This window comes from Myxine glutinosa, chromosome 6, assembly GCF_964187855.1.
Source record: "Myxine glutinosa chromosome 6, kmMyxGlut1.1, whole genome shotgun sequence".
In the NCBI taxonomy this organism is placed as follows: Eukaryota; Metazoa; Chordata; class Myxini; order Myxiniformes; family Myxinidae; genus Myxine; species Myxine glutinosa.
In genome coordinates, this window is record NC_136266.1 from 171,784,010 (window position 1) to 171,803,957 (window position 19,948).

The window sequence follows — 19,948 nt, forward strand, 5'->3', positions numbered from 1 at the left end:
AAATTGAAGACATTGACGTTCTTATTTTTGAAACTATTATCTTCATAAGAGTTGTTAATTCTTTAATTTCCTCTTCGGTGCGTTGAGATTGATTTATTTGCTTTAATACACTCAATCTTTTATGAATCTCAATGATTTCCATCTTTTTATATTTTTCCTCCCTCTCTCTTTGCTCCCTCTCCTCCTCCTCCATTTTCTCCCTCTCCTCCTTCTCCTTTTTCTCCCTTTTCTCCCTTTCCTCCTTCTCCTTTTTCTCCCTCTCCTCCTTCTCCTCCTTTTTCTCCCTCTCCTCCTTCTCCTCCCTCTCCCTTTCCTCCTTCTCCTTTTTCTCTCTTTCCTCCTTCTCTTCTTCAACTCCTTCCTCATCCCTTGCTACCCTTGAGTTTGAACCCCAAAGAATATTATACATATACTCATCTGGATTTTGAGATATTCTTGTATCTATAATTATTTTTCTCATAATAGGATACCAATAAGATTTGTTGACGATTTCTAAAAGAGTTTTATATTTCATAACTTTGAGAAGTTCATTTTTATTTAATATTTTAAACAAGTCTCTATTTGTGGGTTTAACAATATCAGTATAAGGCCAGTTTTTAATGACAAAATTCCCATGTATATGCTCCAAATCATAAGGTATGTAATACCGAGCACCCTTTTCTTGTAGGTATCCTTGAATACAAAAATTATAATTCTCTTGTAGTCTTCTTCCTGCCATTTATGTATCAGAAATATATGTGAGATTAATATTATGACAGGTAATACCACCCCATCTTCCCACTACCAAATCGGTTTGTATTCCTCGGCTTTCTATCCTTATCTCATTACCTTCCTTCTTCGTCATGCGAACCATCGCTATACTATCATATATTTTTCTTTTCTTAAAATCACGTATTTGTTGTTTACTAATTGTACTTCCACATAAATCCTTATCCTCACCAAGTGGATAATATTCTTCTTTACGAGACTGATTTAAATCATGTAGGTCTTCTATGTTTATTGAAAAAGACCAATTATACCCTAAATCAGGCATATCATACCCCCATTTATTAATTCGCATATTAACTAAATGTCCTTCTTTATAAAATTCAATTGTAAGCAGGTAGTTAAATTCAATGAGGAAAGGTGTATGGTCAGTATAACCAGGTGTTGTGGTTGTAAATTTTACTTCTTTCACAAAACGTGCTGTTTTCTTTAAAAATATATATTGTGATAAATCACTTAATCTAATTAAGTCATTCGCATCTGTAGGGTTTGGATAATTGATTAATTTATAAGTATTCTTCATATTAATATTTTTACTTACACTATATTTTTGTCGTTCAGCCTGTGCCTTTGTATAATAATTTGATAAATCAATATCCTGAGAGGATTTTCCAAAGATAGAACCATCTTTTCCAACATAAGTCATTTATATTAGATTAAAAATGATATCATAAAAATTTTCATTATTGTTGAGTTGAAATAATACATATAAACATAATTGACCACAACATTTAGAATTAATTTCTTGAACTTGAAATGTTTGATAAACACCATTCTGTAAGAATTGTATTACTTCAACAGGTGGTGGCATACCATAACTATCAAAATAATATTTATCCTGACTATTATGAATACAAACCCAATGAGAACCATTCTGTGTGTCTAAATTCATAATAATATTCTTTGTATTCTTATTTATATGTATTAATTCATCTCTCATACAAATAACCACATTATCAATTTTTAGTGTTTTACAATACTTAGCTAGTTCTATATTTGACGTTGTATTCTTTCCAAATTGTTTAAACCATTTATCCATTTATTTATGAGAAAGATACAATCCATTACCCCGTTTAGTTAGTTTAACACCCGCTTGAGCGATAGAGGAAAGCATATCTCCAACCAACAATCTAGCTTTATCAGGTAGACTTTCAAGTTTTTGAGCAAAATCTACAATTACACCACTTCCACTAATTTGTTTCTCCAACTCCTTGTTATGTCTTTCCAATTCTTTTTGAGCTTTTAGTTGTGCCTTCCTTTCGTTAGCAGTTTTTACCGCTGCTGAAATACCACCAGTCAATGCTCCCGCCGCACTTAAACCAGCAAATAAAGGAATTAGAAACGGGAGAAATCCTCCTCTTGACTCGTCTATTGAATATTTCTTTAACATAGGTTTCGTCATTTTAATTTTAAGTGATCCAACATCATTTAGTGTTTTTACTTGTGTGTGTGTGAGTAAAACATCAATTCTTACAGCTCCTTTTCTTTGAATTGTATTAACATTAATAATACAAGGCTTTTGATTTTGAATACAAGATGTTAATTTATTAAGATTGATTTGATTAACATATACCCCAACCATTTATTTATGAGAAAAAACCTATGTGATATTAATCATAACACCATTATCTGTATTAATCTGTAATTCTGTTTCCTCCAAAAGCAAACAATAAGCATCAACTTCTTCATTCTCCCCTCTTTCAATGTATAGAGAAGTATCCACTCGATTAGACTTTATAGTTTCCTTTTGAGAACTCAGGTCAATTGCGTAGATTGTATATAAACCTTTAAATGCAACCATATCCAAAATAGGATCATTATTACCATTACTTTCACACACTTTTTGGTAGGACTTGTAGGCTTCCGCATAATCATTTTTTTCCCAATCAATTTCCAATCTATCTCGCGGATAAAATGTGCCATCAAGAGAAACCCGAAGTTGTTTCACCTTAGCATTATCACTCAGCGCATTATTCTTATTAGTACCCTCCTCTCCATCTGGTTTTTTAAAAATGAGCCATAGGTATCGTGGCTTTCCTTCAAGAACACCCAAATTCCAAGTGTAGGTAGTGTGTTCCAGTTTAACGTGTTGACATCTTCTTTTAAGGTATGATACATTTAGCGGTTTCTTTGAGTTAAGTCTTCTATTTAACATCTCCTCCGTTTTAAGATTAGGAGTATATTCATTGATATACCAACACAAATCATTAATAACAAATTTATTATTGTCGCCAAAAGCATTTTCAGCCCCAAAAAGCAATCTATTTACATTATCATTCCTTTGTAGTTGAAATCTAATTTTAAGACCATACAAAACTTTATCATAATCACAAAATCCAAATATACCTTTAAGAGGTACTGCTACGGTAAAACTATTCTCAGCTTTTGCGTCATCATTATACATTGACTTCCTTTGACTATAACCAGGGTCTGTGTTTGTTCCCGTTGACATATCAGGAATAAAGCCTTCAACAGCTCCCTTACCCATTCTATCACCAAACGAATATAGTGTAAATTTCATCATTTCAGATGTAGCAGAGACATAATCAACCGCTTCAACCTCTTGTGTTCCAATATACAGGCGAACACTGTCAAACATTTTCCAGAAGAAATCATTTACGAGTGTAGCATTAGTATTATTCGCAGCCTTAGTGAATTTAAATTTACACAGCAAGAAACTATCAGCTATATTCAAGTAAGTTTGTTGATTATTTATTTCAAAACTTTTTGTTCCGTTTGAATTCCAGTCGGTTCCTGTAATAGCATTTACCTTAAAATAGTCTTCCTTTTTAGTAGAGTTTGAAATGATAATCGTATCATCCAAATCATAGATACTATCAATCGCTTCCATACTTGTATTTATATAGTATTAAAATTGTTGAAACCCTGACCCAAGTATTTTAATGATTTTTTGTCGTTCTTGTGAAGATAGTTGAGTTTTACCTTTTTTAATTTCTTTGATTGCTTGTAATTTATGGGACTCCTTTTGAGCATCTTTTATACTCTTTACAACACCTGCTACATTTCCCATGAGAGAAGCAGTTGAACCAATTAGGTCTTTATGTTTAACGATGGTTGAACCAATACCCATTAGAGTATCAATTATCCCATCTCCTTTATTTCGAAATTGATGACCCACACCCCGTTGTCTCTTAGGTTTATAGTATCCTTTACCCACATACCTTGTATAGTCTGGTGAAAGGAACATGCCCTCCCCTGTAATTATTTTATATTTTCCCAACTCGTGTTTTCTTACAATAACCATTATTTATTTATTGAAAAACTTCACGTAGGTGAATTCTGATGGATATAATTTCATCATTAAAGGATATCATACGATTATCTTGGTCGGTTATCCTAAAATTTACTCTGTATATGGTTTTTCCTGACACAGGTAAATAGACAAGATTTTTTGGTTCCATATTAAATTTATAACCAATCGGGGTTGAGTATGCACTGAATGAAAATATTGTATTTGTTCTTATTCCATCGTTATAAGCACCATCAATCAAATCACAATGAATTAATACTGAATTTATACCGGAGGATATTTGGATAACATTATCACTGTAAAACGTCCCGTTATTTTCAATCTTTTTTGAAGAGAAACCCAATAGCTCTCTGAACGAATTTTCAATCGTGAAATCAACTTTATAATTATTTTTCAGTTTAATAGTTGATTTTGAAGTGTGTGTTTGAATATCTATTACAATATTTTTTGGTTCATCACCTTTTTCTTTCATAAGGCGAGAGACTTCTGAAGATATTTGAGAAATCTCGTAAGCTCCAGGTGAAACAGTTATAGTTTTGTAGGCAGTGCCTGGATTATAACTAAACTTGTTGTTTTTCTCTGTGATATTAAAAAGGGTATTGTAAGTTTCCATTGACAACAAAGATGCCTCATATGAGGTAAGGGGGTCAAGTTGTAGTGGGTAAGGGAATGAAGCTGTGTAATCGCTCGTTGTGAAATTAAAACTAAGAATTGTGCTTCTCATCTTATTTAATATCTAATAAAATATCTTTGTATTGACATTTATTAATTATTTTCATGTTCATCAACTGATCTAAAATGGCTGAGGATTCATTAAAACAATTGTTGTTTCCAGCCTTCTTACTACCTAATAACAATAATAGCCTATTAACTAATTGTGATGGGTCATTTGGAAGAAAACTAACACCCGAACCAAGTTTACTTAAAGCATCAATAATATGTTTCTCCTTCTCATTCTTCTTACTTTTACCAGCAACAGAAACTCCATAATCAAGTGTATTTAACAACTCAATATATACCCTATCTTCCTCTCTTTCCATATCAAGTGGTTCCTCAAAATATTTTGAACCGCTGAATCCGGGGTTTGTTAGAAGAAACATTAATCTTGGAGTTAATTTAACATTTGGTTGAGTAGAACTCAAGAACATCAATTCATCATTAAATATCAATACCTTTTCTTCCACAAGATGAAACACTGCTGGTTCTTCTGTTGGAATGAGACCTGCTCTGGTTTTTGAACCCGCAGAATATTCATTGTTTTGAAGAGCTTCCACAACATAATTAGGGGGTTGATTTACCTGCTCAAGTTTCCGAAATAATCCCTCGTCATCATATTCTAATTCACCAAGTTCTTGTTTTGTTATCTGACTAAAATCTTTGAGCATTTGAAGTTTTTTCGGAGTAAATTCTACCGTGGGAACTGTAGGGTGTTGAGTTTTCAAAAGTGGTTTAAAGAATTTCTCTTGTTTTCTTTCAAAGGCTTCTTCACCAGTTAGTTTCTGTCTCCGTTTCTTCTTTATCTCTTCCTGTTGTTTAACAACTTTTGAAACTAATTGTTGATGTTCCTTAAACTTTCTTTCTCTTTCTTCAGTATTCATTTTCTGTATTTATTTATTGAAAAATATCATTTAGTATCTCATCTTGTTTCACAACAATATATTTATATTTTCCAATCGTGTGTTTCATATAATTTTCAAATTCTTTTTTACTACATAACGTAGAGCAATTATCTCTCCAAAAATTATTTACATCTATTGAATTTAACTTAAATAAAATAAAAGTATTGGCATTGTTTCTTATTGAGCGTCGAGGGAGTTGAAAATATGATTGACTAAGATATATACAATTACAAGAAGAATGTCTCCCTCTTGTATAGTAGCTATCCATTACTGTTTGGTTTCTCTCATTAACACAATCATCAAAGATGACAAGGTTCTTTTTTGATTTATCTAAATCTTGAGGTGAAGGTATATCATCCGTATTATCACTGAGAATACAAGTTATGGGTTTCGATTTTGATTTCTGTGTATCACAAAATAATTGTATTATATCATCAATATTATAATCATTTAGTTTGTTTTGAAGTTTAAATAAACCGATAATGTCTTCCTTTTTAAGACCCGCATTAAAACCCTGTGAGAGTAGTTGATACTCGGGTTGAAAACTTGACTTTGTAAAAATTATTAAATTATCATAATCTAAAAAATTAGAACCAAGGAGCATCTTTAAAAGTAAACAGGTTTTTCCACATCCGCTTGAACCAACTATTAGACATCTCAATGAATTTGGAATGTTTTTATGGTTATTAAATTTTATCTTATTTTCCCAAACGGGTAAAAAATCATTCATTTATATATTTGGAAAACAAGTTATCCAACTTTTTTTGAGCTATTTGAGAAACTCTATATTTTATCCTGAGTTCGGGTTTAATTTCAAAATAATCCATTATTTTATTTATATAGTATCTTGTATTAACATTTCCATTAAAATTATTTTGAATAATAAATATCATTAAACCCTTATACATTTCCTCAATACAATTAGTCTCTTCCCTTGAAAGAAATGGTGTATTATCATCACAATACTTAACATTCATCTCTCTTATTAATCTTGTAAAGTAATTCATTTTTGGTTCTAATTTAAAAGAGTTATATATTTTTTTATATTTCTTATTATCATTAATTAAAATTAAATCACAGAAAATACATTGTTTATATGAATCCTCATCATTAAGCCCCACTCTATCACAAGCCGGACAATTCTCTAATTTATCATATGGAGAGTCTGGAAATTCTAAATATCCTTCAGAACTTATCATATTTATGTGGTAAATTTTTACTTAAACTAAACGCAAGTTTATTCATTAATAAATACAATGTTTCAAAGCACAAAAGACAAATTTCAATCAATCTCTACTTCGGTGGAAGATATAGAAAAATATGTCAAAGATGTTAAATTGAACAAAGATAAATATGGAAATTTTTGGGTAAAACCAGTTATGGAAAATAACATGAGCCCCTCTATTTCATTTAAAGGAAGAGCTCTAACTATACCTGGAAAGACATCCATTAAAGTAAATCTAACAAAAGTTTCTCCTCTACTCCTGGCAATTTATTCAAAGCTTGAAAAAGTGATTGACCACGATACTTTGAAAAAGAATGATAAGACCATTAATAATTCTAGAGGAGACATTTGTATTTTCTTTAATAATCCAAAGGGTGTAGATCTAAGTAAAATGAATGATGTTAATATTTCTGGTGAAATGTCATTTCGTTCTATGATAGTTAGAGATTATTTAAAGATAACTTTTGATATTAAAAATGTAGAGATTGAATCCGTTAATGAAAGAAAGTATATTGGTATAGATGGAAAGGTTTTTTCTGCTAATTAAATATGAGTCAATACAGCAGTGAAGATTTTACTATTTCATTGAACTCGGACGATAGTGATGATAGTATTTCATTGAACTCGGACGATGGTGATGATAGTATTTCATTGAACACAGATGATAGTTATGATACTAATAGTTTGTGCTCAAATGATAGTTATGAGAGTAGCTTTATTGATGACTCTGAGTATGATTCTGAGTATTCATGTGATAGTTATGACTTAGATGATTCTGAGTGAAAAAGTGTTTTAGTTTAAGCACAGTGATATATATAAAACGGAGCTGTAAAGCTCAAAAGTGTTTTATTTTAAGCACAGTGATATATATAAAACACCACGTTTTCTCACGCTATAAATATGGTTTATTGTGATACTTGCGAGAAGGAAGTAAAATATTATAAACAACATATTCTCACCGCAAAACATACATACAACATTTTAAACAAACTTTCCCCTCTTCCACCTGAAACAAAACACTGTTCTACATGTAATAAAAATATCCTCAAGAAAGGCTTCAAAATACATCTTAAAACAAATCTTCATTTATCAAATTTTATCACAACTAAAAACTCTGATGGAGCATTCAAAGGACATATTAAAATAAGAGTCTTTAACTTCAAACCTCCTGAACCAGAGTCTATAGTTGATGCTGTAGAAATAGTTAAACCTGCTGTTCAAACGTTGATTGAAAAAACACTAAAGGAAATGAAACCACTTAAATTTTATATGGGAGTAAAATTAGAAATGACAAAGGATGAAGGAGTTATAGATGCACCATACATGAGAACTGAGCCACACTTTATATCTTCATATCAAGATTTTAAAACATCAGGAGTCTATGATGAACTTATTAAACAAGAGCAAGATGTGGATAATTCAATCGTAGGAAGTGGATTCAATATAGGAAAAATTATTTACATAGACATTCATATTCTTAAATCAGATCCTCTAAAAGCTTCTTCTTACATTGATTTACCCAGTGTTATCAAAAATAGAAAAGCAGTTATCAATATCAAAAATAAAGACAATAAATGTTTTCTCTGGTCTATTTTAGCACACTTACATCCTCCACATTTTCATGATGAAAGAGTATCTCATTATAAAAAATATGAGAATACATTAAATACGAAAGATCTAAAGTTTCCGATGACTTTAAATGATATTCCTAAATTTGAAAAGATGAATAATTTATCAGTTAATGTTTATGGTCTAACAGAAACAAACAACATTCAGGTTTTAAAGCTTTCTGACAATTGTAAACAAACTCATATTAATCTTCTATATTTTAATTCAGACGAAAATTCACATTATACATACATCAAAGATATTGCTAAATTAATAAAACCACAAGTCTGTAAGAGAACAAATAAAATATATATTTGTTTGCGTTGTCTTAACTTCTTCAATTCACAAGAAAGATTAGATAAACATTCAAATTATTGTGGCGAACATAAATCAACGGTAATCAATATGCCTAAAGAAGGCTCAAAGATCACATTCAAAGATGAAAATAAAAAGATCAAACATCCATTTGTTATATATGCTGATTTTGAAAGTATTTTAGAAAAAATTGATACTGCTTCTCAAGATCCAAAAGAATCATACACAAATAAATATCAAAAACATACTCCTTGTGGTTTTTGTTATTATATCAAATCATCCGTTGGTGATAAATATAACAAGTTAGAGATGTATAGAGGCTCAAATACCCCAGAGGAGTTTGTGAAACGACTAGAAAAAGACTGTGTTCGATTAACCAAGATAATGAGAGAAACCAATAAACCAATGTCCTTAACAAGTAAAGAAAAAAGGGAATTTATAAAAAACAATGTCTGTCATATTTGTGAGGAGAAAATTGGTAAAGGTCTAAAGGTTAGAGACCATTGTCATCTCACTGGTAAATATAGAGGTCCGGCTCATCAAAGTTGTAATATTAATTATCAACTCCCCTCTTTCATTCCTGTCTTTCTTCATAACAACGCTCATTATGATACACATCTATTTATCAAGGAACTCTCAAAGACTTCTGGAAGTATCTCAGCAATTCCAAACACGGATCAGAAATACATTTCATTCACAAAAACAATTCACACATCTCCTATTACTCATATCAGATTTCTTGATACATTTAAATTCATGGCAAGTCCATTGGTTAACTTGGTTCAAAATCTAAAAGAGTTTCCATGTCTTTCAGAGTATTTTTTAGATAAAGATTTTCTAACACAAAAGGGAATTTACCCCTATGACTATATGGACTCATTTGAGAGATTCAATGAAACACAACTTCCTTCAAAAGAAAATTTCTATAACAAATTAAATAATAGTCATATATCTGATAAAGATTATGTACACGCACAAAATGTTTGGGAAAAATATAACATCAAGAATCTTGGCGAGTATCACGATTTGTATCTCAAAACTGATGTGCTTTTATTGGCCGATGTATTTGAAGCCTTTAGATCTGTTTGTCGCACTGGATATGGATTGGATCCTGCTCACTACTACACAGCACCTGGATTGGCCTGGAGTGCGATGTTGAAAATGACAAAACAAGATTTGGATTTGATAACCGATGTTGATATGCTTTTGATGATTGAAAAGGCAAAAAGAGGTGGAATTTCACAAGTCTGCTCGAGTAGATACGCAAAAGCAAATAACAAATATCTTCCAAATTATGATCCAACGAAAGAGAGTTCTTACTTGATGTACTATGACGCGAACAACCTGTATGGCTGGGCAATGTCTCAGGCTCTTCCTTATGGAAAACTTAGATGGGTAAAGGAAAAAGACTACAAAAACGTTTTACAAGATGTATGTATCTCTACACAAAAAGAATTGGATGAAGAAAAAGTTGGTTATTATTTTGAAATTGATTTAAAATATCCAGAGGAACTCCATAACCTACACAAAGATCTCCCATTTGCTTGTGAGAAAGAAAGTCCAAAGAAAGAATGGTTGAGTGATTATCAACGATCGTTTGATATAGGTGAATCAACAGAAAAATTACTTACTACATTATATAACAAGAAAAATTATGTTCTACACCAAAGAAATTTGCGACAATATTTATCAAAAGGTCTAAGAGTAGAGAAGATCCATAGGGTTCTAAAGTTCAATCAAAGTCATTGGTTAAAGGGGTACATTGATTTTAATACACAAAGAAGAACAGAGTCAAAAACAGATTTTGAGAAAGACTTTTATAAATTGATGAATAATGCGGTCTTTGGTAAGACTATGGAGAATGTGAGGAAAAGACAAAATATCAGACTATCAACATCTTGGGAACAAGCATCAAAATTAATTAATAGACCGAGTTTTACTCGAGCTGAGGTCTTTACTGAGAACTTTTGTGCGATCCATTTGATTAAAGAGAGTATTGAAATGAACAAACCTATTTATATTGGAACAACAATTCTTGATTTATCAAAGTCATTAATGTATGATTACTTTTATAATAACTTGAGGAAGAAATATCAAAATGATGTTAATCTACTTTATATGGATACAGATAGTTTTATTTTGAAAATTAATACCAACGATGTTTATTCAGACATGAAAAGAGACATTAATATCTATGACACGAGTAATTACAGTCCAGAGAGTGAGTTGTTCTCTTCTAAAAATAAAAAGGTGATTGGAAAGTTCAAGGATGAATTAGGAGGAAATGTTATGAGTGAATTTGTGGGATTGAGGTCAAAGGCTTATGCTTATAAATACATTGTGAATAACGTTGAAAAGACTGATAAGAAGTTAAAAGGTGTAAAGAAAAATGTTATTAAAGAAACAATAAACTTTAAGGATTATTATAACTGTTTAACAACAAAGAAAGAAGAGTTTAGAAAGATTAATGGAATAAGAAGTTATAAACATCAATTATATTCAGAAGAGATAAATAAGAAAGCATTGGGGGCTTTTGATGATAAGAGGTTTATTTTAGAAAATGGAATTGATAGTCTCCCTTATGGTTATATAAGTATATAAGTGATAAGATATATATATAAGTGATAAGATATATATAAGTGATAAGATATACATAAGTGATAAGATATATATAAGTGATAAGATATATATAAGTGATAAGTTAAAAAGGGGGGGGGGGGGGGGTTGGGGATTTTAACGGGCTACCGCCGCCTTTTTTACTATTATATAAATGATAGAACCAAGTATCAACCAGACTAAAGAGTGGAGGTGTAATCAACCTTGGTATATAAATGGAAAACATAATGAATGTGAAAAATATCAAATAGGTATAATTGAAAAGGCAACTGGTAAAAAAGTTCACAAAACAAATAAGAGAATTAATTTAAATACCGGTGAATTGGGTAAAAAAGATGGAAATATTTTTGAGTGGACGGAAAACTTTGATGGTTGTCAGGAAAATATATACTTTAATTTAAAAATGGTATGTGGCACTGGAGGCGCTCAAATAAGAACATTGAGGGAGGTTTACCATTTTATCTTAGCTCAGTTAAAATATCTTAATAAAGAACCAAACTCAAACATATTTTTTGTTAATGTATTAGACGGTGAGGAGAGTTGTAGGAGAATTAAATTATTTCCCACACATAAACAAATATTTGTGGGGTCGATGTTTGAGTGGGTTATATTCACCAGATGATATTAAGAGTCAAAGGTTAAAAGGTCCATAAGGTCAGAAGGATCACAGGTGTTTAAGTGGTCTAATGAATAAGGATAACATGTCAAAAGGTTAGAAGGTTCGTAAAGAACAGGGTGAGAGAAATAGAGGTCTTTAGGGTCAATATGGAAGTGAATGGGTCAAAGATTAATCTGCCAGATGATATGTAGAAGAAGGATGATAGGTCTATAAGAGAAAACAAATATTTGTAGTGTTTGAGTGGTCTAATGAACAACATTAAGGATAGGTACTACAGACAAAAGGTTCATAAAGATGAGGGTGGGAGAAATAGAGGTGTTTATGATTTTTGAAAAAGACAAGGGGGTAAATGACATTAGATAGGGATTTCCCATGTTAAACGGAGGTGTCCCAGAAGCAACATTATTACACTACTCACCCCTTTATATGAACCTTTCTAGAGCATCACTTGGTTCCTCCTAAGAACACAAGGGTAGTCCAGCATGAACACGATATTTTTTTGAATGTCCCTTCTTTTCTATCGTCTGGCATTTTCCACAAGCCATGGAATGTCCCTTCTTTTCTGTAATTTGCCACATGGCACATACCATATAAAGGGGCCCTTTCTATGCCCCTGGCATTTCCCCCAATAATATATGCAGAGTCAAGGCTCATGGAAGTGCTAGAACACACATCCAATCAGGATGCAACATAACAAAAGGAACAGCATAACGAGAGGGGGGAAATACCAACAGTAGGGTCGAGTGAGAAAATCGATGGAGATGGACAAACAAATAATGCGGGTAAAGATGAGGGGTAGCGGAGAACGCAAGGGGTGGAAAAGATGGATACAGAAGCAAAAAAATTGGGTGGGTGAGAGCTGGGTGAGGTGGTGGTTTAACGGATGAAGAAAATATGTTATTGGATGGGGGATGATCGGAGATGGTGGTGAGCAGGTGTCTTGAAGACCTGGAGGAACAAATGAAATTGAAGAGAACGCAGAACTTGGTTCCACATGTGGGGAAAAGAGTAACAAATGAGTGGAGGTGAACGATGATTCAGAATTTTGGGAATTTCTGCAGAAACTGTCTTCTCATAATAAAGGTTTGTTGAAGATTTGATGACAAAAGGGGAGGGGAGAATAGGGGGAGGGTGCCTGCAATTGCAATTATTCGAGCTATATAACCACGATGTAATATATATATATATATATATATATATATATATATATATATATATATATATATATATATATATATATATATATTGTTATGGTCCGCGGTTAAGGATGTTGGTTTGCCGAGCGGATGGCACCGCGACCTAACAGTTTCCCCGATTCACTCGATCCCCAAACGTTGGCCGTATCGCGCCACAGATATTCAATAGGGAAAAGACAAAGATGACACGGATGTGAAGAAGAGGAAGACGAAGGCAAAAAAAGGTTGGCAATACTACTAAATTTATTTACTATTTACAGGCTCAAAATAACCAAGGAGAAGGAAAGATAAGAAAATAATATACAGAAGGTATTAGAGACACAGTGAAAATTACTAGCTTATCCTAGGCAGTCTTAACTTATTCTCAGGGACAAGACAAAAGACAGACTACGAACACACTTACACGGGGAATGATGATAGGAATGGCAGGTGGATGGCTGGCGGGATAGGGAGGTCCAACGGGTCCTGCAGCACGATCGGCGCGTTGGGCAGCCGCCGTTCCTTCGCGGCCCTGCTCCAAACTGCCGTCCAGGCCCCACGCTGCTGTGGCTGCAGTTTCGGTGGCTCAAGCTGCTGTGGATGCAGTTTCGGTGGCTCTAGCTGCTGTGGATGCAACCGTCACTCTTGTCATGGACCTCTCTTTGTCATGGACCTCTCTTTGTCATGGACCTCTCTTTGTCATGGACCTCTCTACGCAGCTCTCTCTTGGACCTCCTACTCCGCTTTGCTCTCTTGTCACTCTTGCGCGCGCGCTTTTATAACGCCTCCGGCGATTAAGCCGCCGGCCTTCAGGACACGCCCATCGGTGTGCTCACCTCGGCCATGGTTGGTCGCGCGACCCTCTGGCTCCGCCCTTGATGACGACGGGCGGGCACGCCTTTCTTCCCCAACCCGAGCACATGTTCAATGGCGGCAATTGTAGTTGGCAATGCGAATGGCAATTGACGAAAGGGGAAATGGAGGTTTTGGGAATGGGAATGAAAGATGAAGGGAATCTATCTTTTTTCACTTGGTGCAATGGAGTGTCATTTTAATGGAAGACAAAGCCTTAACCTGATACACAGAATAAGGATATAAGCTACTGAACAAGGGTATTATAGTGTCCTTCAATGTATGCTTTATGGAATTAACTACCGGGACGCCCTTTGACCTTTACACAACACTGGAGGCAGGAGGGGCCAGGATCAAGCAATAATAATAATAATATAATTCCAGTAATCTCTGTGTGTATGTGTGTGTGTCTGTGTGTGTGTGTGTGTGTTTGTCTGTGACCGCTGTTTCTCGACAACCACGGGTCCGATCTAATTGAAACTTGCCAGGTATATTGCTGGGGACCCGAGGATGTGCCTTTTCAAGGTTTGAAATTAATCGGACAAGTGGTTCCCAAGGTATGGTCACCGTACTCGCAAGCCGTTCGCTTTGGCTTTGCGAATGGACCAAACCATTTCATGTAAATACAGGGGGGGGGGGGGTTCTGTGGTCGTTGCGAATGGACCAAACCATTTCATGTAAATAGAGGGGGGGGTTCTGTGGTCGTTACTGCCACGTGGTTTCAAAGTTTTTTTTTGTTGTTGTTGTTTGCACGCATGTTTTTTTGCACGCACGTACGGGCAAGCACGTACGGGCGTGCCCGTACGTGCGGGCACGCCCTAGTAATAATAAAGCACACAATAAAAAAAATACAATCCTCATATCCGCAACTATACATATATATATATATATATATATATATATATATATATACATACATACATACATACATACATACACACACAATGTATATGTTGTGCTCTAAACATGCACAGATTGGTACAGCCAGCTGCAACAGTTTAAAAAAAAAATCGTTGAATAAAAATAGATGGAACGAGAACAATAATACAAACAACAATAGGTTTCTTGCCTGTAGCATTGGAAGCAAAAAAAACCAAATCTTTCTATCCCAAATTTTTGTTCATTCAAATGATTTTGGAAATGTATCGATTCAGATTGGCGAGAGTTCACTGAATTTTGATTATTATTCATATGTTTTTTTTCGTTTTTGTTTCTGGTTTAAAATATCCCAATGTTGCTAACCCTCAAAAAATACCAAATTAATCATATTGAGGAAGGTAAAGGAACGATTTCTAAGCAGTTTAGTTGTTTGTGAACCCCCATCTTTGTTCTTCTCATGTAACCCTTTTTGATATGTATGTATATATATATATATATATATATATATATATATATATATATATATATATATATACATTTATATACATATATTTGCAGGGATTTCGTGTTGTCCAGGCTGAACATTGCTGGTACAAAAGTCTTGCACCATTGATGGAAGAAGTCGCCACACAGATGGGGACAGGTCCCGTGTACATCAGCTTTGACATCGATGCACTTGATCCGGCATTTGCACCTGGTACAGGCACACCTGAAATTGGCGGTCTGACACCACCACAGGTATATTTATTGTGTTGACCAACTCAAACCAACATATGAGGCTGAGCATGCAATAAAATGAAATGAAAGAAGGAAAGAATGAAAATCATAATATCACATAAAATAATCTCATGTTATCCCTCCAAATGAAAGCATAATATCACATTAGTAAAGTTTCAAATTTATACTTTACTCACATTATACAAAAAGCAATGCACCCTCCTTTGATTTTTAATACATTATTGAGGCCCCTCAACCTGAATTCACAAATGTTGATCTCATTTATCTCGACTCATTATACCACTTTGATTTCTTCTTCTCAAGGCATTAGAAATTATACGTGGATGTCGTGGCATGAACATTGTCGGCTGCGACTTGGTGGAAGTTTCTCCTCCATATGATACCACAGGTATGACATTTCTGCATATTCATCACCTCTCCTTACCTCGAAAAAAGGATTTTAAAAAATGTGTACCATTACCATATCTGAGCATCATACTAAAATACACAATTTGGTGTCTCCTTGTCTGACCTCGATCATGTCTGACCACGATCGAATCCCGGTCGATCACTGAATTAACACCAGGGGGGTTGACTCAGCCTGTCATCCTTCCAAGGTCGGCAAATTGAGTACCAGTTCATTGGTAATTCCCTGTGTGTCGCAAGAGGTGACTAACAGGGTTGGTGGCAGGAAGGGCAATCGGCCATAAAACATTGCTTCAAAAAGGGGACCACGCTGCCCGAAAAAGGCCAACCCCCGCTCTGCGGGGAAAAATGGTCTCTAAAGGTGGTTCGGTTCTTGTCTGACCACGATACATTCGGTCGTTACTTATCCAATCTCAACCAAACTTGACAGGAGGACTAAGGGTGACATGGCGGGGGTTGTAGCGAATTCGTTTGTCCTCCTCCCCAAGGGGGTTTTTGCATCTTGGGAGAAATCCATGTTAAGGTGTATATCTGTGTTAAGATAGCTAATCATGGCGTTTTTCCTAATCTTGACCGCTTCCAGTAACATAAGTAATAACAGCACCAATAATAATAGCATAATATTAATGTTAAAATAAAACAATATGAATCCTAATATTATCCCCACTCCCCAAGGGGTTATGTATAAAGAGCTTATCATGGCATTTCATGGGGGAAAGCCCACCAGAAGTAAAAAAAAATTAGATTTTATGTTTCCTCTCGTATGACGCCGATCTTTCTCTGCCTGTAAACACGTCCACGGCTTTGGCAATTTCTCAATAAAATTGCGATTCTTGATTTCCACCTGTCAGATGCCGCAATTTTTCTCTCACATTCGCAGATTCAGCATTTGAAATTTTGTCAATAACCGCGTATCGAAACATTACCACCATTTGGTTGGTACAGCTGCAATAGGTTTTTCGCCTTAGTCATTCACAAACCGGCTGTCCATGCCTGACATTTGACTGAAGGTTGCGCAGGAATGTGGAATTTATTGGGTCTTGGTTTGGCATTTGCCATTTCCAATTTTTTTGTTTGCTTTCGGGCCCACACACATGAATTTCACGGATACCTCACTAGTTATACAAAACTGAACCACTATACAAATAGAATCAATAAGCATACCGATATCAATAAAAAAGAATCACAAGATTTTTAAAAAATGGAATCTGTTTTTGACACTCAATCTTTATATTTTAAAAGAATCATGGGAAATTTATATTCCGTAAAAATACAGGTGGGAGAAACTGGCTAAAATAGCAATGAATTATGATTTAGAGGCCGATACTCTAACAGAGATCTGGGAGTATTTTGACGATGTTTCTGGCCTAGAATAAACGTTTCTCTAGACTAGAGGGCTCACCAATCTAACACAGGAACAGGATACTCACATAAAGCATAACTAGTATAGCCTCTTCTTCCTGAAATAAATGGTGGGGCCTTTAATGTCCAGCAACGATAATGTCCAGATGGGTCCTTCAGCCCAACATCCTTCCATGGACAGGGTGGCGCACACATTGATGGGTCATGCCTCGCAGTTACATGCAAAATACTAAAATGACAGTTGAGACGGCTGGGCCGAGATTTAAACACAGGCTAGACAGCTCAAAGGTGAGTGCACATACCTACCAGTGTAGACTATCCAACCAGGCCCAACTGGCTCACCAAAAATAATGATGTTAATTCAAACAGCAAGTTTAAAATTTTCTGCAAATGAAGATCTTTCTCACCAAAATGTTAGCAGTCATTGTTTAATATCATTAGCCACCATTGGGCTTAATCCGAAACGGGAGCTTATGGATTGGGTCTCGTCCGTTTGTCCGTCCGTGCATGCGTGTGTGCATCCACAACCATATCTCAGAGATGTATGGACTGATTTTGTTCATACTTGGCACAGAGACAATACATGATGGTATATACATCACATATGCACATCATTTTAGTTGTAAAAAACCCGAATTTGAACACGTCCTCAACCATTTCTCCGACAAGCATTTACCGATGTTGTTCAAACTTAGCACAGAGATAATGAATGATGGCTTACATATTCACATCGTTTTCTTTCGAGATCAGATCCAAGATGTCCGACTGTCGGCCATTTTGTTACTTAAACATATCCTCAAAAAATTCTCAGACAGGCATGGTCCGATTTTGTTCAAACTTGGCACAAACTCAGCACATGATGATAGCATATACGTGAACCTTACTTTATTTTGCGATCTGATTAAAGATGGCCGACTCGTAAACTGGCGGCCATTTTAGTTGTAAAAATCCGGATATTGAACACGTCCTCAATCATTTATCGGACATGCATTTACTGATCTTGTTAAAACTTGGCACACAGAAAATGAACGATGGTTTACATATGCACGTCATTTTTTTTTCGAAATCAGATCCAATATTGCCGAGTGGCGGCCATTTTTTTTACTTAAATGTTCCCCCAACCATTTATCGACATGCATGGAAAGATTTTATTCAAACTTGGCACAAAGTCAATACATGAGAGTACAATATACATATGCAGAAGATTTTGTTTTGTAATCCAACCAAAGATGGCTGACTGACGGCCTTTAACTCTGCATGGCAAAATTACTAAAACTACGGCGGGGCGATGACATTTTGTGTCTTTTTCTTTATGTTCTGCAAGACATCTCTTTACGTATATTATTTATTGGTGCATTTATTTGGAATAAATGTGGATATGGCAGTCGGATTGTTTACGAACACAAAGTTGCAGAACTCAATTTTGGTAGATTGTAATATTTTGTTTACTTATTTAATCATTTTCAGTTTAATCTACCATTAAGCCTGACTTATTAAATCTTTTTCTGAATGTTTTGAAATATATCATGAGAATTGTAACTTTCTTGCAGGTAACACAGCGCTAGTCGGTGCAAACTTATTGTTCGAGATGCTTTGTGTTCTTCCTGGAGTCAAATATGGCAATCTTCCTCCGAACTAGTAGATGCTTTCATAAAGATGGATTTCTGCAGCTGAAAGGCAAACGTACATACAAGAGCTTCCTGAATGTGAGAGGACAATATGTGGAACAGATTTTGCATTTGTTTTGATTAAACTGTACTAATTGTCATTTCCATCTTGAAATTTCACCTGAATCTGCTTTCAGTGATCAGTTTTCACGATGAGAACCTGAAATTCCAGTTGAACATTTATGTTTTGTGAATTTATTTCTGTTTCATCCAATTATATGCATAATAATAATAAAAAAAATTGGCGCTATTTAACATTCAATTGCATGGTACATGGAGTCATCTCTAAGCCTTGAGTACGTGTGGTGGCGAATTTTGTGGTTGGAGGTAAAAATTGTTTTTAATTATCTTGCTGTTGAAGTTACCATAAAGCTAAGCTCACAGGTTGACGTCATCATAGAGCCAGTGAGATATCTATAGGAGGCAAATCCACAGACATGTCCCACTGCATGTGGAAAGGCTTGAATTCTATGTGTAATGATTGAATTCTCAATGATAATAAAATATTCTTCCATCCTATAACTCTTTTTGACTGACAAACCTGCCATCACCAATTTATTGCTGTGTTCCTGGCATTGCTCAAATCTTTATTGCACAACCAGTTTGTATTGCAATCACTCCAGACAATAATTTGCAAAAATATACCTTATTGCCGCTTCTACAGACTAGGGTAGATGGATCTGTGTCTTCTTTTCGATTTTACTGGTGTCGAATATGAAAATGTTTGTAAAATTAAGGTTCATGGCATGGCTTTGTTTTGTAAACCAAAATAAGTAAAAACGGGGTCAACTAGCCCAAACATATTGTAACGCTCATGGGGTCTTCAACGACC

The 19,948-nt window shown here is 34.6% G+C and overlaps 1 protein-coding gene across 2 annotated transcripts in view; it reads left to right on the forward strand.

Moving 5' to 3' along the window:
• AGMAT (agmatinase (putative)) overlaps nt 1–19,638 on the forward strand; it is a 67,346-nt gene extending 47,708 nt beyond the window's left edge. For both annotated transcript variants that reach the window (XM_078780882.1, XM_078780883.1), the window contains exons 5-7: nt 15,503–15,682; nt 15,986–16,070; nt 19,000–19,638. In XM_078780882.1, coding sequence (XP_078637008.1) covers nt 15,503–15,682; nt 15,986–16,070; nt 19,000–19,088 — 354 coding nt within the window. In that variant the 3' untranslated portion in view covers nt 19,089–19,638. The remainder of the gene's footprint in view (nt 1–15,502; nt 15,683–15,985; nt 16,071–18,999) is intronic.
• The last annotated feature ends 310 nt before the right edge of the window (nt 19,639–19,948 follow it).